Here is a 22,003-nt window from a genome sequence, read left to right on the forward strand (position 1 = left end):
GTAAGTATCAGGGCATTAAAAAAAAGATATATGGTGTTTGAGTGGTGAGATGGCACATCCTGCCTCCTCCTTACGCTGATTTTTCCCAAGAAAGATGCAGAAGTTTCACAAGCGAGAAATGTGGCAGATGTTGCTATGGCCTGTGATTTTCCCCCACCCATTCACGAGCCTCCGGTGAGCCTCCACCGGGCAAGAGGTTACAGTGCTGGAACGTTGGCGGGACCCGCGTTGAATCCTGAGCCCCGAGGTCACTTCAGGTGCTTGCTGGGGCATAACTGCCTCCCCTCTCCCCACCAGTCTGTATTCTGACGTGTGCAGGTCTGTGTGTGGGAAAGTCTATGAGACATAAAACCACAAGTTTATTTTATTTATTTAATATATATTTCGTAGAACCTTTTTCATGACAGAACCATAAAAGGCTATGGAACAAGTAAGTTTACACTGAACCATTAAGGTAGAACGTAGAAAAACATTCCACAAAAGCACATTAAGAAACTTGAAAGTTCATTTGAAGCACACTATTCAGACCTATACCTATATTGTTAAGGAAAAAAGAACCTTGCTCAGCTAGTAAAAACGTTCAGCAAACTCACTGTTAACACAAGATGCAAATATGTACTAACGTGTTTGCCAACTTTGAATCACTTGCATTTCACCTTGCATGACTGCTCATCATGTTAAAGTGAATTGTTTCCAAAAACTTTTAATATTGGAAGCCTACAAGTCACCAAATTATTTTCTCATAACCTAATTAAAAAGTAAGTGTGTTTGTAGGAGCAGTCAGGGTTAGGGAGGGACCTAGATGCGTCTCAGGTTGAAGTCTAAACGACCAAGTCATGCTGGGATTAGCTGTGCAGGGAGAGGATTGCATGCACCGTGTGCTTTGTGCGGGGACTGGCCAGCCATGGCAGCAATTGGTGCCATGACCAACTCCCCTGTCTTAAAACTAGCTTAAAATTATTATGGGCCCAGGTAAAACCAGCACAGAGACGGAAAACCCTGGCAGAGACATGCGCAATGCAAGGGTATGCATTTAATTGCATAGGAGTATCCAGGATCAGTGGCGGATCCAAGGGGGGCACCAGGGGCAAGGGGCCCCCCCCTCCTTCCCGAAAAACCAGTTGTCTGCTACCAGGGGCGCAACAACTAAATTTACAAAGGGGGGGCAATATACCCTTTTTATAATCATTGATCCCCCCTATTGCAGCGGGGGGTCCGGGGGTCCTCCCCCCGGGAAAATTTGTATTTCAGGGTGGAAAATGGTGCTATTTAAGCAGTTTTATTATCGAAAAATCGATTACACAGCACTTTCTTTGCCCCCGTTTGCCCCCACTTCAAGGTTTCAGAGGGGGGGGGGGGGGCAAAATACTCTTGCCCCCCCCCCCCCCCTGTTGTTGCGCCCCTGTCTGCTACATTAATATTGCCGAAAAAAATTATTGTTTCTGAAACCAATAAAATATTTTAATATAATTAATGACTTTCTTGTAGAATCATAAAATCTGGTGGTTAGATGTTATGTGTAGTGTGAGTAGATTAAATACAAATTTAGTAATTTTAAGAAATTTTTTCTCTGGCTATTCTGAAATCCTAGAGTGAACCTCTGGATCCGCCACTGTACAGGATACAGAGGATGGTATGGATGAAGAGTTGGACAGAGTAGAAAAAAGTCCATCATGCGAGGTTGGGGAACTTGGGGAAACACATTCCACTTTCATATTTGTATCCATTGCTGGGTTCGTGACCAGGGTCTCTCGCTTCCTGGTGTTGAGTGGCTGCACCGACCACTCACTCCGCCTCCAGTGAGCACATAGCTCTGCAGAAGAAAGAAAAGCAGACAAACTTAACCCTACTAGGCATTTGATTAGTCAAGATTCTATGATATGCACAGCTCACAGCAGGGATGAGAGCCACGCCCAAACAATTCTGAAGTTCTCCATAGTTTGCTGATCGCTTGTGAGAAAACACTACAGCATTGGTATATTTTACGGTCATAGAGTATTTTTAAATAACGGTAACCTAACCTTACCAACCGTTAAATTTAGTTACGAACTTAATTTAACCTACCCTCCCCGGAAAAGAAAACGGGGTTGTCTGTAAAGTCGGTTTATGGACGATAATTTTGCGTGATTTGATATTATTGAAAATTTTCTCGCACGGTGGTTGGCCGCTTCTTGCACGCTCGGCTCAGGCGGAACGTGACTGTGAGTCATGCTTTTTACGTGCGTGCAGCCGGCGTTCATCGATTTATAAGACGTTATCACGTCAAAAGAACTATTGCTTATTACACTGAACGAACTTAACTTAACTTTTACTTAAGTAAACTGTTCCGGGATGTGGATTTCATCCATTTTTATCTCATCGTCAATTGCAGACGTTACCATGACTTAAACACGGATTATGAAATAGCCCGCGTGATGATTTTCTTTTCTATTGTTTTGAAACACTTGGAGGCGGGTGGTTGTTGACGTGACAGCGTGGCTCGTGGCCCGTGCAGGTGGAAGCGCCGGCGAGGCAGCGCAGCCTCGCGTGGGTGAAAGCGAGGTGACCACTGGACCGAGGAGGAAGGAAGGCCACGCCCCAGCCAGTTGCCTCACCGGGGGGGCGTGCCGCCGGCTGCATTGTCCCAGCGCCGGTACCTGCACGTCCGGGCGATGTCCCGCAGCTAACTGGGGGCATTTGTAACATCTGTTAGGCGTTTCTTATAATATATTTATTATTAGAGACCGGAAAAATTCGCGGGTTCAATGACCTGCAGGATAGACTCCAATATCCTCTACACACTCGGGCAAATGCCAACTGTTCATTGGCTGTTGACTTGTGAGTCGTCTCGATTGTGTGGGCCTGTGATTCGACGCTTCTATGAGTGATGGGTCTCTAATTGGCCCTCAGTCCTCCAGATTAACAGTGAACCAATGACAGAAGCAGAACTAAGGTATAATTATTTGAATTTTAGCATAACACGAAATGAATCTGCGAATTTTTCAGGTCTCTATTTATTATTGTATAAGTTATGTACATGTTAAATCCGTGGCTGAGCGTGTCCACGCCACGTGTAAGAGCGAGACGGCATGACCGAGTGTGGCAGTGCAGCGGGGTGCTGGGGCGGTAGTGGGGGCGAGGCACGGGGTGAAAGCGGGGCGCGGCCTAACGCGCGCGGCCAGTCCCGTGTCCCAGGTCGCCGCCTGCCGTGCGCGCCGCCGCTCCGCTTCCGGCGCCATGAGGACCCGGCTTCCGGTGAGTCTGCCCCCACCCCGCCCCCCCGGGCGCCGTCGTGACGTCACTGGCCCCGCTTTACCCCCCCCCCCCCCCCCTTTTGGTCCTGCCGCGCGTGCCGTGTTTGTTATACGACGGGAAGCCTTCTTTTCACAGACGAGAGGGCCAAACTTCCGATCGTGCATCTTCGGCTTTTTTTGTTCATTGTAAATAAATATGGCGGTGTTGATAAAAGGAAAGACCATAAACAAGGCAACGGTATTTATTTGTACGCCACCATATTTTTCGTTTGCCGTGAATGTTTATTTTGGACAACTCATGATAACTAATGGCCAATTAGGTTAGGTTAGCTACATTATAAATATTTTAAAACATCGTGGACGGTTGTTTTGGTTGGGATAGCTACATTAAAGATACTGTGAAATCATGTAAACGGTTTCCTAGCGCTGGATAGCTACGTATTAAAAAGTTATTTGCTAAGCAACCATAAAATGATTTTACAGTATTTTTTTATGTAGCTATACTTACCTAATATAACCAACCATCCACAATGTTTTAAAGTAGTATTTATAATGTAGCTAACCTATCCTAATCGACCGCAAAATTTAATGCCACACCGGTTTATACAATGAGATAGAACGGAAAAAAAAGCGAGCATGAACTTCGGGGAACTTCGGGTGTGGCTCTCTCGTCTGTGAAATGAAGGCTTTCCCACATCCCCCCCCCCCTGCTGTCCCGTCACCTTGCACGAGCACAAACCAACACACACGCTTATAACATTGTTTAGTTAGTGAACGAAAAAAAAAAAAAAAAAAAAAAAAAATGGTTATGGCATGCCAATTGTTGAAAACCAATATGGCGAATTTTTTGAAGTGAAAATCTTCTTCAGCCGCGTTGAGCGATTTTTTTTTGGTAGGGGGCAAAACTTATGGGTTCGCGTCACCGACATGCTAGTGACGTATTGCGCCAGACTGGCGACGCGCAGTGGCCTATCTGAGCACAGGGTTTTTAGAATAAAATAAATTTTAATTTAGCTGAAACAAGTTTCATTGTAAATTTTTTTCTTCTATTTTTTTTATCAATTGAAAAAAAAAAAAAAAACATTGTTCGGAGTGTCAATAGATGTGAAAACCAGACTCTTGTTAATAATTTCAATTTACAAATTATGTAATTTTAATTATTGAAACCATAATTAATTCAAAAATTAAAAAAAAAAAATTGAACACAGTTATTCTAAAGTTTTAAGTTTTCACTTCTGACGGCAGTCCCCATAATTGCCAATTAATTTTTTTTTTATTTCACTTCCCCTTAAGGACGCCGCCTACCCGAACACTCATACAGTGTGTAAACCTTCAGAAGAAAACAACGTGAACTGAAAACTGCTGAAGATATCAGAGTGGCGACTGTTTACGGAAAAAAACCGTTAAAAAATACGCTGGAGTAGTTCTGTTTCCGTATTTCGTTAAAAAAAAAAAAATTGTAATTTTAGAAGAGAGAAAATGGTTTGAAAGCGTGTTTTCAGAGTAATTTTTGGACATGACATATCCTGTACGTACTTGAACCACGCCATTATCTTTATTTCTCCGCCATGCACTGTCGTGGCTGCCAGTCCAGAGGCGACACCGCGCCGGAGACAACAGCCAGTCCCACCTCGCTGACAGATAGATACACCCCTGACTAGGACACGGTCTGCCATGCAGTGCAGGGGAACAGAGTGACGCAAATTGTAATAAAAAATACGTTTCCACCATCTTGAAAATCCGTAATTTTTAACCTAGAAAATTGAAGAAAAAAAAATAAAAATAAAAAAATAAATAAAAAAATAACGAAATTAAATTTTGATAATAAAATTTATATCAATATATTGGTTTCGAACAGGAAAAGTCATTCGATTCAAAATGGAGATGGATCCTTCCTGCATGGAAGCCACCGGCAGATTGATCTCCCACCAATAATTCCAAGGATTATATTACTGCAGCCAGTATGACGTCATGGCGGTCACATGGTCGTCTGCTCGAGGCCGCAATATTGGATCCGACACATTATTTTCATCTGCTAGAGGGTGCTGCTGCCACATCATTTTTAATTTTTACCCGCTAAAGTGCTGTAATAATTTATCACCTTGACATCCGCCATATTGTCTCCCGTCTTGGCCGCCATTACGAAAACCTGTAATTTTTTTAGCTAGAAATTTGAGAAGCACTATAAAAAAATATCGCATATTAGAATAGTGATTGATAAAATCTATTGCAGTATAATAATTTGCAATGAGCATGTCAAACAACTGGGGAACTATAAAATTAATCAGCGAGATATATGCATTCGATAAAATTCCCAATGGCATTACGTAAAAATTAGTTTCTAATAACTGATAAAATTAAAAAAAAAATCCGATATAAATAGTATATCCATTTTGTACTAACTCTATGCTAAATAATTTTCATTCGGTGAATTTAATAAATTTAAAGATAAATACTCTGTAATAAGAGTTGAGGTTGGATTGATAATGCTGGTTAATTTCATGCCAGCGGTATGCTGACGTCCAGCCACCGACACCATTAGACGGCAAACCACAGGGAACCGCAGAGAGAACATTGCGAGTGTCGACAAACCACAGGGAACCGCAGTCGGAACCCAGCGAGTGTATTGTTCCACCACTGAGTGGACTCGCTGTATGGCTATGTGTAACTCGTGGCCGCCGGCTGCCGCGCCATGAAGAGTGGGCTGCCCCAGGCTACAGCTCGGCAGACTCCTGCCGCCGAGTGGGCTGGATGCTCGGTCAGTAGGACCTGCTCTCCGTGGCGACCACAGCGGCACCCGGGTTCGAGTCCCGTAGCGCGTAACACGGGACGGGCGTTGCCTTAAACAGGTGGGTTCTCTCTCGCCCATTCCTTCCCAGTGCTCCGAACTCGTCTCGTCGTTGAATTTAATCAATTCAAATTGAATATCAATCACCAAATTTGTTGATTGCTCTGACTGATGGCTAGGGACAGGAAAAATTCGCGGATTCAATGACCTCTAGGATAGCCTCCATTATCCTCTGCATTTCTCAAGTAAACACGCGTGTTCATTGGGTACTAAATTGTGAGGCGTCTCCACTGGGTAGCTTGTGATTCGACTGGTCGATAGTCTCTCATTGGCCCAGAGAGTTCCAGTTAAACTGCGAGCCAATAGCAGAACCAGCAGAATTGTACACATGTTTGAATTTCAGCCTAGCACGAAATGAATCCGCGAATTTTTCCGGCCTCTACTGTTGGCATATAAAAAAATATTTCAACACCGAGAGGAACTGATAACAGTGCTATTATAACGAATCGTTAGGTGCAGGCATCTTTCGCTAAAAAAAATCTGTATTTCCATTAGACAGCAATACTTGTGTGCTCCGCGACATTTGAAAGAGAAGCCGTTGCCTTATTTAACAAGGGACATTCAGGACTGCAGAACGCTCGAAGTGGCTTTTTCACCGGTTGGCAAAAGCCAAAGTCACTCTCTGTCGATGCTAATTGGAACAGGTTGTTCGAGTCGAATGCCTTTCACTGCGACAAGAGACTTTTGCGAATTCCTGGGCCGGCGCGGACGAGTGTTTATGCAATCGCCCAGGTTTGTACTCTGAGCGGTAAACCACGCACTTAGCAGCTACTTGTTCGAGACTGAGTTCACTTCAGACTTCCACAGAGCAACAAGCCGAGACGACAATACTAGAATCCTATAATTACAATCTCGCATGCATACGCGAGTAGTACGTGAATGTTCCTCTCTGCTGCTGGAGATGGTGAGTGGTGTGTTGTGGGGTCAGTGACCGACAACTCTGACGTCACGGCGGCCATATTGGATGTCTTTGATCCAAACCTTTACCTAAACGGCCATACTGGATCTACCATTAGTAATCGAGTGCCCCGCTCACTAATGTTGCACTTTTCGTTACGCACATCTTGAATTCTAATGACGTGTTCGCTATCTTGGATCTGATGTCACAGGCATGTTTTTTTTCGATTCTGACGTCATATCCTCCATGTTGTTTTTGTCTGATTGAGGCCGCATCTTGAATAATGTCAAGGCTACCATTTTTTTCTGTTCTGCTGGAGGCCGCCATATTGGATACCGAAATATTTTTTCCCCGTGGTTTACTCCTAGAGAGAAACAGCATCGCTCTGTCTCATTACATAAGGTCAATGTTCCGTTAACTACAAGAGCTGTTATGGTCCTTATCGACATATTAAATTAAATTTTTTTAAGCAAATACATTAGAAGCACTGTGATTCGAACCAACACAGAGCATGCTTTTAACCACTCGGTCATCAAGATATTGACCTAACCGAGAGTTAAATAAAGAAACACACTTATTTGAACATGTATTTTTTTAAATTTGAAGTAATAATAGCATTGCCTTTTCTATACAGAACCGCCATCTTGTTTTTAGTATTCGCTACCAAGATATTGAAAACAAGATGGTGGCAGCACTCTCTAGCAAATGCCGTGTGTACTACGTGACATTAGTGCTCCTGGTAGTGAGTACTGAAAACCGGATGGTGGTTCTGTCTCAAACAAGTGATTATATTATTACTTCAAACTAAAAAAATACATGTCCAACTATGTATGTTATTATTTAAATATCTTATTTATTTTTTGGTCTGGTTAATGTATTGATGCCTGAGCGGTTAAAGGCGTATGTTTTTCCAACCCAGAGGTAAGAGCTGTGTTGGTTCGAATCACAGTGCTTCTAATGTATTTTGCGTAAAAAATTAAATTTAAAATGTCGATAAGGACCGTAAGAGCCATAACGGAACATCGACCCTATGTGATGAGACAGAGCGATGCTGGCGCTCTCTAGGAGTAAACAGCGGAAACAAAGATGTGGGTAGCGGCCTTTAGCAGAACAGCGGCCGTGACATCATCCAAGATGGCGGCTTCCAGCATATGAAAACATAATGGCGGACATGTTTTCAGAATAAAAAAAAGTGGCGGACATGTTATTAGAATTCAAGATGGCCGCCGTAACGAAAATTGCAACGTTATATAATCCAAGATGGCGGCCGTAACAAAAATGCAAACATGACGTCATACAAATTCAAGATGGCGTGCGCAACGAAAAGTGCAACATTAGTGACCGGGGCACTCTATTTCAAGATGGCGGATACAATATGGTCGTCGAGGTCAAGGTCAAGGCCATACAAGATGGCCACCGTTACGTCAGAGCGGTCGGTCATTGACCCCACCACACACCAAGGGAACACGCAAGAGGAACATTCATATACTACTCTCGTGGTCACCCTCATTACAAAACAATATTTATGCGAAGAAATAAGTTATGCTGCACTGCGAACTCAAAACTGTTAAAACTTCTGTTAACCAATTTAACACGAAACTATTTTAATAAAATATTGAAATTATATCTGACTGATATGCAGAAGTTTGTCGTGTTTAAGAGGAGTTGCTGATTTATAAGCTAGAAACGTTATCAACAACTACAATACACAGTTATAACAGTGTGTTGGTTCAAGGTAACAATTAGAGTAACTCAAACAGTTTCAAGTGAAGAGTTTTACTGAATTATCGGAAGTCCCTGACCGTTTGATTGGTCGTAATGGTAGAGACGACAGAGCTCTTTTTCGCTGGCCTCCACGTTCACCTGACATATCTTTGGATCTACGTTCCGCCGCTACCTAATTATTTTCCAGAGCTGAGACGTCTTAACAAAAGTGTGGGAAGAATGGGACTTTGGGTTGGATTTGTGCCGTATAAGTAGGGGCATGCATATTTCGCGAAAAAGATTCCGAGACCTACTGAAAGTTAAAACACTGTAGCATATTATGTGTTTCGTGATTGTGTGAGTTTTTTTTCAGGTACACGTATTTCGTTACAGCACCAATCACAGTAATCCAGTGCGGAAGCGAACGCGTCCTGAGTGTCTCGGTCAAATAAGACAAAACAACTTCTCTCGCAGACGGCCGCCAATCACAAGGAAGAAAAACGCTGGTGCGCGTATACCTTGTTGCAGTCTAATAGGCGTTCAGATTTTTGTCGCGAAAAATACCTGCCCCTACGTATAAGTAAAAGTACACAATTTGAACATTTGTAACATTTATAAGAACAAAAAAGGGGTTGTCTGTAAAGTCGGTTTACGGACGATAATTTTACGTGATAACGTCATAAGAAAACATTGATGAAAAATTGCATACTTATTAATTTTCAAATATTATTTACGGTTTTTGCAAATGTAATTTAAATAATTTGTTTAAATATAATCACGAACAATTAGTTAAAATTCCCGCCTTAACCTTTTTGATATTATAGAAGATTTTCTCGCACGGTGGTTGGCCGGTTCTTGCTCGCTCGGTTCAGGCGGAACGTGACAATGAGTCATGCTTTTTCGTGCGTGCAGCCGGCGTTCATCGATTTATAAGACGTTATCACGTCAAAAAAAACTATCCTATTTTACCTTCAATTTGATCTATGATTTGTTGAAAATAGTTTAAGTTAAACTGTTATAATACACAATTGATAGAGACCTGAAAAATTCGCGGATTCATTTCGTGTCATGCTAAAATTTAAATAATTATACTTTAGTGCTGCTTCTGCCATTGGTTCACTGTTAATCTGGAGGACTGAGGGCCAATCAGAGACCCATCACTCATAGAAGCGTCGAATAACAGGCCCACACAATCGAGACGACTCACAAGTCAGCAGCCAATGAACAGTTGGCATTTGCCCGAGTGTGTAGAGGATATTGGAGTCTATAATGGAGGTCATTGAACCCGAGATTTTTTCCGGTCTCTAGTTATAGTACACAATTGAAACTGGGACAGTCTCTCATGGACGCCCTGTGTTCAGGTTGCAACGTGTAAGTGTGGTTTGTGATCCGCGGGACACAATGGCCCGGGACGTGTAAAGCGGGCTCGCGGTTCACGCGCTTTCGCCAGTGTTCGCGCCGCCGACGCGAGGTCGCGCGACGCAGCTATGTCCAGGCCCGCGGCCGGCGGAGACACACTTTCCAGAACCTGTTTCCGTTCGATTCGGCGCCGCAGTGGTCTCTGTGACCGCGGGCCTCTGTGCTCGCTGCCAACTTGCGGGAAAAAATTGGTTGTCTGTAAAATCGGTTTACGGACGATAGTTTAACGTGACAACGTCACAACAAAACATTGATGAAATGATTGCATACTTTTATGAATAAAATTGACTAATTTTTATTGAAGTATCACTATTTTGTAAGGATACAAAGAAGGAGTGAAATGAAAACTACAATTTAATTGATAAATTTACTTTTATTTGCACTCATTAATTAAAATATGGACAGGAAAAGTAGGAAACGAATGGGAGTGTTTGAAGTTTAATGTTCATCGAAAAAACAAATCGATTGTTGTTCCAATGGAGTGGAAGAGAGATAGATGCGGCGCAAGCATAGAATAAGCGTAACGGGACACAACGTAACGGGAGAATGTGTGTTACGGGACACTTTTTTGCGTGCAGGCGGCGTTCACGAAGAGGAATCAGGAAAGAAACAGGTGTTTCGAAAAGCACGCCCCTCGAAGAGGAATCAGGAAAGAAACAGGTGTTTCGAAAAGCACGCCCCTCGAAGAGGAATCAGGAAAGCAATAGGTGTTTCGAAAAGCACGCCCCTCGAAGAGAAATCAGGAAAGCAATAGGTGTTTCGAAAAGCACGCCCCACGAAGAGGAATCAGGAAAGAAACAGGTGTTTCGAAAAGCACGCCCCACGAAGAGGAATCAGGAAAGAAACAGGTGTTTCGAAAAGCACGCCCCACGAAGAGGAATCAGGAAAGAAACAGGTGTTTCGAAAAGCACGCCCCACGAAGAGGAATCAGGAAAGCAATAGGTGTTTCGAAAAGCACGCCCCACGAAGAGGAATCAGGAAAGAAACAGGTGTTTCGAAAAGCACGCCCCTCGAAGAGGAATCAGGAAAGCAATAGGTGTTTCGAAAAGCACGCCCCACGAAGAGGAATCAGGAAAGAAACAGGTGTTTCGAAAAGCACGCCCCTCGAAGAGGAATCAGGAAAGCAATAGGTGTTTCGAAAAGCACGCCCCACGAAGAGGAATCAGGAAAGAAACAGGTGTTTCGAAAAGCACGCCCCTCGAAGAGGAATCAGGAAAGCAATAGGTGTTTCGAAAAGCACGCCCCACGAAGAGGAATCAGGAAAGAAACAGGTGTTTCGAAAAGCACGCCCCACGAAGAGGAATCAGGAAAGAAACAGGTGTTTCGAAAAGCACGCCCCACGAAGAGGAATCAGGAAAGAAACAGGTGTTTCGAAAAGCACGCCCCACGAAGAGGAATCAGGAAAGCAACAGGTGTTTCGAAAAGCACGCCCCACGAAGAGGAATCAGGAAAGAAACAGGTGTTTCGAAAAGCACGCCCCACGAAGAGGAATCAGGAAAGCAACAGGTGTTTCGAAAAGCACGCCCCACGAAGAGGAATCAGGAAAGCAACAGGTGTTTCGAAAAGCACGCCCCACGAAGAGGAATCAGGAAAGAAACAGGTGTTTCGAAAAGCACGCCCCACGAAGAGGAATCAGGAAAGCAACAGGTGTTTCGAAAAGCACGCCCCACGAAGAGGAATCAGGAAAGCAACAGGTGTTTCGAAAAGCACGCCCCACGAAGAGGAATCAGGAAAGAAACAGGTGTTTCGAAAAGCACGCCCCACGAAGAGGAATCAGGAAAGAAACAGGTGTTTCGAAAAGCACGCCCCACGAAGAGGAATCAGGAAAGAAACAGGTGTTTCGAAAAGCACGCCCCACGAAGAGGAATCAGGAAAGCAATAGGTGTTTCGAAAAGCATGCCCCACGAAGAGGAATCAGGAAAGAAACAGGTGTTTCGAAAAGCACGCCCCTCGAAGAGGAATCAGGAAAGCAATAGGTGTTTCGAAAAGCACGCCCCTCGAAGAGGAATCAGGAAAGCAATAGGTGTTTCGAAAAGCACGCCCCACGAAGAGGAATCAGGAAAGAAACAGGTGTTTCGAAAAGCACGCCCCACGAAGAGGAATCAGGAAAGAAACAGGTGTTTCGAAAAGCACGCCCCACGAAGAGGAATCAGGAAAGAAACAGGTGTTTCGAAAAGCACGCCCCACGAAGAGGAATCAGGAAAGCAACAGGTGTTTCGAAAAGCACGCCCCACGAAGAGGAATCAGGAAAGAAACAGGTGTTTCGAAAAGCACGCCCCACGAAGAGGAATCAGGAAAGCAACAGGTGTTTCGAAAAGCACGCCCCACGAAGAGGAATCAGGAAAGCAACAGGTGTTTCGAAAAGCACGCCCCACGAAGAGGAATCAGGAAAGAAACAGGTGTTTCGAAAAGCACGCACCACGAAGAGGAATCAGGAAAGCAACAGGTGTTTCGAAAAGCACGCCCCACGAAGAGGAATCAGGAAAGAAACAGGTGTTTCGAAAAGCACGCCCCACGAAGAGGAATCAGGAAAGAAACAGGTGTTTCGAAAAGCACGCCCCACGAAGAGGAATCAGGAAAGAAACAGGTGTTTCGAAAAGCACGCCCCACGAAGAGGAATCAGGAAAGAAACAGGTGTTTCGAAAAGCACGCCCCACGAAGAGGAATCAGGAAAGCAATAGGTGTTTCGAAAAGCACGCCCCACAAAGAGGAATCAGGAAAGAAACAGGTGTTTCGAAAAGCACGCCCCTCGAAGAGGAATCAGGAAAGCAATAGGTGTTTCGAAAAGCACACCCCACGAAGAGGAATCAGGAAAGAAACAGGTGTTTCGAAAAGCACGCCCCTCGAAGAGGAATCAGGAAAGCAATAGGTGTTTCGAAAAGCACGCCCCACGAAGAGGAATCAGGAAAGAAACAGGTGTTTCGAAAAGCACGCCCCTCGAAGAGGAATCAGGAAAGCAATAGGTGTTTCGAAAAGCACGCCCCACGAAGAGGAATCAGGAAAGAAACAGGTGTTTCGAAAAGCACGCCCCACGAAGAGGAATCAGGAAAGAAACAGGTGTTTCGAAAAGCACGCCCCACGAAGAGGAATCAGGAAAGAAACAGGTGTTTCGAAAAGCACGCCCCACGAAGAGGAATCAGGAAAGCAACAGGTGTTTCGAAAAGCACGCCCCACGAAGAGGAATCAGAAAAGAAACAGGTGTTTCGAAAAGCACGCCCCACGAAGAGGAATCAGGAAAGCAACAGGTGTTTCGAAAAGCACGCCCCACGAAGAGGAATCAGGAAAGCAACAGGTGTTTCGAAAAGCACGCCCCACGAAGAGGAATCAGGAAAGCAACAGGTGTTTCGAAAAGCACGCCCCACGAAGAAGAATCAGGAAAGAAACAGGTGTTTCGTAAAGCACGCCCCACGAAGAGGAATCAGGAAAGAAACAGGTGTTTCGAAAAGCACGCCCCACGAAGAGGAATCAGGAAAGCAATAGGTGTTTCGAAAAGCACGCCCCTCGAAGAGGAATCAGGAAAGCAATAGGTGTTTCGAAAAGCACGCCCCACGAAGAGGAATCAGGAAAGAAACAGGTGTTTCGAAAAGCACGCCCCTCGAAGAGGAATCAGGAAAGCAATAGGTGTTTCGAAAAGCACGCCCCACGAAGAGGAATCAGGAAAGAAACAGGTGTTTCGAAAAGCACGCCCCACGAAGAGGAATCAGGAAAGCAACAGGTGTTTCGAAAAGCACGCCCCACGAAGAGGAATCAGGAAAGAAACAGGTGTTTCGAAAAGCACGCCCCACGAAGAGGAATCAGGAAAGCAACAGGTGTTTCGAAAAGCACGCCCCACGAAGAGGAATCAGGAAAGCAACAGGTGTTTCGAAAAGCACGCCCCACGAAGAGGAATCAGGAAAGAAACAGGTGTTTCGAAAAGCACGCCCCACGAAGAGGAATCAGGAAAGAAACAGGTGTTTCGAAAAGCACGCCCCACGAAGAGAATTCAGGAAAGAAACAGGTGTTTCGAAAAGCACGCCCCACGAAGAGGAATCAGGAAAGCAATAGGTGTTTCGAAAAGCACGCCCCACGAAGAGGAATCAGGAAAGAAACAGGTGTTTCGAAAAGCACGCCCCTCGAAGAGGAATCAGGAAAGCAACAGGTGTTTCGAAAAACACGCCCCACGAAGAGGAATCAGGAAAGAAACAGGTGTTTCGAAAAGCACGCCCCTCGAAGAGGAATCAGGAAAGCAATAGGTGTTTCGAAAAGCACGCCCCACGAAGAGGAATCAGGAAAGAAACAGGTGTTTCGAAAAGCACGCCCCACGAAGAGGAATCAGGAAAGAAACAGGTGTTTCGAATAGCACGCCCCTCGAAGAGGAATCAGGAAAGCAATAGGTGTTTCGAAAAGCATGCCCCACGAAGAGGAATCAGGAAAGAAACAGGTGTTTCGAAAAGCACGCCCCTCGAAGAGAAATCAGGAAAGCAATAGGTGTTTCGAAAAGCACGCCCCACGAAGAGGAATCAGGAAAGAAACAGGTGTTTCGAAAAGCACGCCCCACGAAGAGGAATCAGGAAAGAAACATGTGTTTTGAAAAGAACGCCCCACGAAGAGGAATCAGGAAAGCAACAGGTGTTTCGAAAAGCACGCCCCACGAAGAGGAATCAGGAAAGAAACAGGTGTTTCGAAAAGCACGCCCCACGAAGAGGAATCAGGAAAGCAATAGGTGTTTCGAAAAGCACGCCCCACGAAGAGGAATCAGGAAAGAAACAGGTGTTTCGAAAAGCACGTCCCTCGAAGAGGAATCAGGAAAGCAATAGGTGTTTCGAAAAGCACGCCCCACGAAGAGGAATCAGGAAAGAAACAGGTGTTTCGAAAAGCACGCCCCACGAAGAGGAATCAGGAAAGCAATAGGTGTTTCGAAAAGCACGCCCCTCGAAGAGGAATCAGGAAAGCAATAGGTGTTTCGAAAAGCACGCCCCTCGAAGAGGAATCAGGAAAGAAATAGGTGTTTCGAAAAGCACGCTCCTCGAAGAGGAATCAGGAAAGAAACAGGTGTTTCGAAAAGCACGCCCCACGAAGAGGAATCAGGAAAGAAACAGGTGTTTCGAAAAGCACGTCCCTCGAAGAGGAATCAGGAAAGCAATAGGTGTTTCGAAAAGCACGCCCCACGAAGAGGAATCAGGAAAGAAATAGGTGTTTCGAAAAGCACGCTCCTCGAAGAGGAATCAGGAAAGAAACAGGTGTTTCGAAAAGCACGCCTCACGAAGAGGAATCAGGAAAGAAACAGGTGTTTCGAAAAGCACGCCCCACGAAGAGGAATCAGGAAAGAAACAGGTGTTTCGAAAAGCACGCCCCACGAAGAGGAATCAGGAAAGCAATAGGTGTTTCGAAAAGCACGCGCCACGAAGAGGAATCAGGAAAGCAATAGGTGTTTCGAAAAGCACGCCCCTCGAAGAGGAATCAGGAAAGCAATAGGTGTTTCGAAAAGCACGCCCCTCGAAGAGGAATCAGGAAAGCAATAGGTGTTTCGAAAAGCACGCGCCACGAAGAGGAATCAGGAAAGCAATAGGTAGGGGCAGGCAATTTTCGCGAATAATTCTGAATGCCTATTAGATTGCAATAAGGTATACCCGCACCAGAGGTTTCTTCCTTGTGATTGGCGGCCGTCTGCGAGGGAAGTAGTTTTTTTTTTTGACCGAGCCACTCAGGATGCGTTTGCTTCCGCACTGAATTACTGTGATTGGTGTTGTAATAATCGACATGCGCCTAAAAGAAATTCACCCAATCACGAAACACAGGCGATGCTACAGTGTTTTAACTTATAACTAATCTCGGAATCTTTCCGCGAAATCTGCATGGCCCTAGAAATAGGTGTATCGGAAAGTACGCCTCATGAAGAGGAATCAGATCTGGAAGAAAAACTTATCTGACGGTTGTTTCGCCAGCGTAACAGCGTCTGGGCTCGTAAAATACGACCTGCGATTATAGGTTCGGCTCTCCCGAGCTAAGCAGATGCGCATAAATTAATAACCGGTCACTAACGCTTGCTTTCTAACGTTAATTCAAACCCAGATCCTCAAGTGATTGAGACTAACAGGCGAGCGAACATGTATCGGCCGTTGAAAAGGAATTCACTTTGAAATATTACAAAACATTACCAGAAAAATTCAATTTGTGGCAGTATTAAAAAAAACAAACTTAAATGTTCGCAGGAAAGCAGGCATGGTAACCTAGGAACAAGTAAAGTGCGAGGTATGTAAAGGTTCACAGCTAATCAAAGAACACAAAGTGAATGAAAAAAAAATGTTATGGGTTCGTGTACTCATATACGTGCGTCAGAAGTTAAACTTACTTTGAGTAATACAAATCTTACTTAAATTTTGCATGCAAATAATTAATAGAAAAAAATATATAACAGGACTGGAGTGATACTATAAATACGGTTCGTAAATTATTAATTTAATCTAATTTTAATAAAAAAATTTAATAAATACTCAGTATTCAATATTAATATAAAATGCGAATAAAATTTATTATTTTATTTAGTAATATATTCCAGATAAATTTTAATTTATAATGTAAATTAATAATATTGCTGAATATTTATTCTAATTCCTGAATTTTAATTATTAATTAACTAATAATAATATTGTCTATAATGCAAATAAATTATATATACGGAAACATAGCCACACTGATGTAAATACACTTGAAAAATTATATAAACACTATTTATATCGCTAAATTAACAATAAATAAATATTTTTAATGATATGGACCAGCATTCAATAGCGATCACTTAAGTATAAGATTTAAAAGCACATATATAATATTTATTTGAATGTAAACATTTCTTAATGTAGCCTTTTTTTCTCCTGTGAAAATTTCGTTGCGTGGTGCGCGCTCAACGTAAAAATTCACTGTAATTTTTTTTGTCATAACTCGCCTAAAAATGTATAGCTTCTAAAACCAAAGATGGAAGGCGCCAGCTACTGGGTAGTCGACAGGTAAGTGTGGAGTGAGAGGGTGAAGCAGTAGCGATCTCAGTAGCGCTCCTGGAAGCACGAGTCTCCCGGCGCGACAGGTCCTGGGTTCGAGTCCCGGGCGAAGCTTGGCCATAGAGACGTATGGTTCTTAACTAGTCGCAACTTCGTGTCGTACGCTATTAGAAATTACAGCGAATTTGCGGACTTTCCAACGAAACATTTAACTCAAATAACCCGGCAATTTCTTAATAATTTCCAATAACTAACTGAATGTTCGGTGAAACCACGTCGTTGCTTATTTCGTGGAAAAAATAAGACTTTTATTGCTGTAGACTTAACCAGTTTTTAAATGTTGTGCTAATATACCTAGAATACTACTTTGGATTCATGTTTAATGTAAGTGAAGCCAGTGTATGTACATTTAAGAAGATCCAGTGGATAATTTGTAGCCAGCCTTTCTTCGTAAATTGAAGGTGAAAATTTTTAACGGCGTAGACAGTAAATAGTTAAATGGAATGCGTATGTCACTTGTTATCAGGCATAAGTCGTTAAATAATGTTGAGAGTGAAATATCACCGCCGAGCCAAACGTCTGAAACAAGGGGCGAGGCACTGAACTCGCATTGCAGAGGAAATTTTCTTGAGTCCCGGCCAGCCTTACTTCAGTGTTTCTGGTGCTTAGCTCATTCTTTCCCGATGTCTCTGGTGTGTGTTTGATCGCTGTCCGCTAAGTCCGAACAAGAAATGAATAAATAAACAGATAAAAGCGGCGTAGGAGAGCAGAAGAGAGTTGCTCTAAGTCAAACTTCGTGAGGGGTGTGATTTTTTTTTGTGGGTAGTTGGGGGTTGGGGAAATTAATTGTACTTGAAAAGGACAGTAAAAATTTAATACTGGAATTAAAATGGACTTTGAAATACAATGTTTTACATTAAATCACCAAATAAATTAATTTAACAAAATATATTACAGTAAGGCGTTATATAACTAATTAAAATTATTTAGAATTTATATTAAATTAAACTTATAACGCTCAGCGAATATGTTTGATTCTCTTTCAATATAACATGAACCTTTTTGTATTTCTTCATTTACTGACATGTCGTAATTTTATTGCGTGTTAAAAAAAAATTCACTGGAAACTTTCTATCTTTGGCCTGGAGCCTCGATTTGCCGCTGAAGCCTGGCGCGGTGTGCGTATGCAGACCGCGCTACACGCATGCTAGAGCAGTAGTGGGCTTCGCAGAATCAGGCGAACATCGCGAAGGTAGAGCAGCAGGAGCAGAGAAGACTATTACGAGGGCTTATATTATTTTTTAAATCAACCTCCGATGGGCTATAAAAAATGACAAATTAAAATAACATAAAAAATTGAGGCCAGTCCTATATGGTCCCAAGCACTCACTTCAAGCACCAACTATTTTACCAACTCACAAGGTAAACACTTGCTTGCCCAGGTGGGGCCTAACCTGCATATTAAATGAAAATTAAAGGAAATAACCTAGATGCTGAAAACTTTAGAAGTTTGCAGAAAATTAACAAAACAAAACAACCAATTTTATTTAATTTTTTGAAGTGTAAATGTCAAACAAATATAGGGGTGAAAAACAAAAATAATCAATCTGATCTTATTACTTTTTTCAGGTACAAAAAGTTATTTATATTTTGATTTAATCACACGAAATTATCCCAAAAATATTCTCAACTGTCAAATATATATCTCAATATGTCATGTTACTTTATAATAAATGTTTTTAAGCGATAAGATGATAAATCTCTCAAAAATAACACAATATACAATTGCAAATAATTTCAAGGCTTTGGAGAGTTAAGTTACTTTTACTATTCTGAAACAAATATTGCCAACAAGTAAACAGCACAGAAGGTCAGAAAGTGGAAACAAGTGCAGAGTATTATGAGCACAAAAAAAACTAACATTTACTATACTTTACCAGGTGCATCACGTACAAAAGATCAAGGAAAAATGTATCAGGAAACATTTGTGAAATTTACAAATAATCTTGTTCAACATGCAAACATATCAAACCTAAAAGATTACTGACAATTTAAGAAAATAATGAACACAAACATTATACTTAGCCCCTCTATCTCCCTCTGACGTCATTGATTCATGTTGGCGTCGTCTTGATGGTTCTTGCTGCTCCATACTGAACTGCATAAAACCCCGAGATTTTATACCCTACATTCCTCCTTCTCTCCCTCCTATTGCCTCTCAAACTCTCTAGGATGAAATAAAGTCTGGAATGGTTACAGAAAATTCTAGAAGGTTGTTCAATGCAGTCCAAACAATCGATACACAGGCGAGTCTTCCGGTTCTATTCTTCTTCTTACTAACATATTGGTTGGTACCCCTGAGTTAGAAGCGGTTTTGGAAGGAACCCTCATGATTTTGCTTGAAGTGTTCTGTCTTAAAAAGCACACAGCAGTAGCCTAGCTATGACTTGTTATGTCACAAGATGATCATTCCACATGGTAAAAAGGTAAGGTTATGCTTCTCACCTGTCCTTAGATGTTTTCAATGTAGAAAAATAACACGAAACGTCTCGTGACCAATACACACGGCCAAAAAATTTTATCACCAAAAGTACAGCAGGGTATACTTGTTTTTCTACATAATCGCCAAAACGATTGAGATATTTGTTACATCGGAAAAATAGCTTCTCGATAACTCTTCGAGGAAGTCAGCTGTCAGTGAGGAGAGACACAGGGCCAGCGCCTGTACATTCCTCTCCCTCACGACACAGCTGTGAGGCAGGTGGACTATCCTCGCGGTGCATTCTGCCCCCACTTATCTCAAATCTTGCGATAATTCTTGACGCGGAAGCCAGTGCGCCGCGCTATTAGTCCACCCGCCTCACAGTGGTGTCGTGAGGGAGGGATAGGTACAGGCGCTGGCCCTGTGTCTCTCATCACTGGCGGCTGACTTCCTCGAAGACATCGCGAAGCTTGTGTCACTATATGACAAATTCCTCGATCATTTTAGCGATTTTGTAGAAAAAAACGTTGGACCCTGCTTAACGTTTGGTGGTATAATTTTTGTGATATGTTAATTTGTCTTTTTTTATGGCCAATGTATGTTAAAAAAACAGCCCTCGTATTATTGAATTAATAACTCGGGTTTTCGTCAATATGACCACAGTGATAAAATAAACAAGTTATATAGGTCATTACAATATATTTTCTAAGCGTATTATAATTAATATGCAATTCCAGGACATTGTTGATTTAAAAAAAAAAAACCAATTAGGTGTTTTTTTTTCGAGATGGAAAATAAATCAAGGATGTTGCACTATCATCCAAAATCATACTGTCGAAATGTGACTGACAAACATTGGAGTGGGAAGTCTGCCACAATTAGTAAACATTTCATATAGTCATACAATTCTAACAGTTAGAAAAAAATTGACTGAACGGACGTTTAATTTCCAGTTAGGTAGCCAGCAATTGGGAATTATTTGACTCAAGTCTTGAATCAGTTGTAATAAGAACCGATGCAGTAATTACGTTCTTGAGTTTCTATCAACCATAGTTATTATGAGTGATACTAGGCCTCAACTCAACTGAACCTGCTGCAGTGTTAGTTTCTGTGAGTGGCGGAAGTGGTGTAAGTGGTGTAAGTGGTGTAAATGGATAATTAGGTGGAAGTTGCCTGGATTGGCATGGACGGGGCCGTACTTTGAGCTGGTACAAAAGGAAGTGCCTCGCAAGAGAATACTTCGATAAGGCAAAGAAGCGACAAGTAGTATTGTTGGCATTTGGCACAAAACTAATTTTCATGATAAGTAAAAATGTTCTAGACAAATATAGCCAGAAATTTACCGGTTTTGTTACCCCGTGGGGGCATTTAGAATGGCAAAGAGTTCCGTTTGGTGTAAATTTTGGGGCCCAATGTTTATCCCGTATATTGGGTCATATTTTACAGGAGTTCCAATATGAGTTCGTTATCAGTTTCTTATATGATATTTGCATTTTTTTCAGACTCCTTTGACGAACATCTTGAGCATATTAGGAAAGTGCTTCAAAAATTAAGGGAAGCTGGTTTTACTGTCAACCCAGAAACAATTTGTTGGGGCCGGGTGTAAGTGGTGTAAGTGGAGTAAGTGGCGGAAGCGGCAGGAGGCAGCTCGCCACACGGGAGACCACGGCCCGAGCAGGCCTCGGCGCCTCCCAGCAGGCCTCGCGTGTTCGAGACCCGCGCGGGGTGGACCTCGAGTGTCTCGTCAGTGGAAGACGCGGCGGTCGTCTCAGCAGGCAGTGGGTTTCCTCAGGGTGCTCCTGCTTCCACGCCCATCAACACCTCCAACACCCCATCACAAGCTTATGCCTTTCATCGGAACTGTAACTCAAAACTCAAAACATTTTTTTCACTAAAATATGGTGCTAGAAGTTAAAAAAAAGTTTTTTTTAGTTGTTAGTTTATAATCATTCTTTTACGTTAAGAATTTGATTAAATACCTCCACAAAGTAAGTAAATATTGAATTTATCGCTGAAAATCAATTCTGATAACGCCAATATGTCGTCATTATTCATTAAATATTATTAAATGAGACCATTAACACGAAATGTATTTTCGCATGATAATATTCATTAAAATCATTTTTTTTTCAAATATTTTTTTTTATAATTTCTTTTGCGCAATATTAAAATAAATATAATTTTTTAATAAACATTTCTCGCATGTTAAATCACAGTGCTTGTTGTGGTCGACCTGGGCCGATGACGCCCTGCAACCAGCCAGCTCGCTCGTCAACTGGTCGAGAGACGTGAACGCGGAGACTGCGCGCTGAAGCTGAGCGTGGGACACGCTATAGGCGGGAGTGACCTTGACACTCGCGCAAGCGCGGCGGGCGGTCACGGGCCCGCATCACACGATGCGAGTTCCCCTCGCGCGGCGCCCGCGGCGGCTGGCGGGGAGGC

General features: G+C 42.9%; 1 protein-coding gene across 1 annotated transcript in view; it reads left to right on the plus strand.

Moving 5' to 3' along the window:
* The first annotated feature begins 3,165 nt into the window (after positions 1-3,165).
* LOC134534483 (uncharacterized) overlaps positions 3,166-22,003 on the plus strand; it is a 32,095-nt gene continuing 13,257 nt past the window's right edge. The window contains exon 1 of the mRNA XM_063372961.1: positions 3,166-3,234. Within this exon, the coding sequence (XP_063229031.1) occupies positions 3,217-3,234 (18 nt within the window). The 5' untranslated portion in view covers positions 3,166-3,216. The remainder of the gene's footprint in view (positions 3,235-22,003) is intronic.

The sequence above is a fragment of the Bacillus rossius genome, chromosome 7, assembly GCF_032445375.1.
Source record: "Bacillus rossius redtenbacheri isolate Brsri chromosome 7, Brsri_v3, whole genome shotgun sequence".
Lineage (NCBI taxonomy): Eukaryota > Metazoa > Arthropoda > Insecta > Phasmatodea > Bacillidae > Bacillus > Bacillus rossius.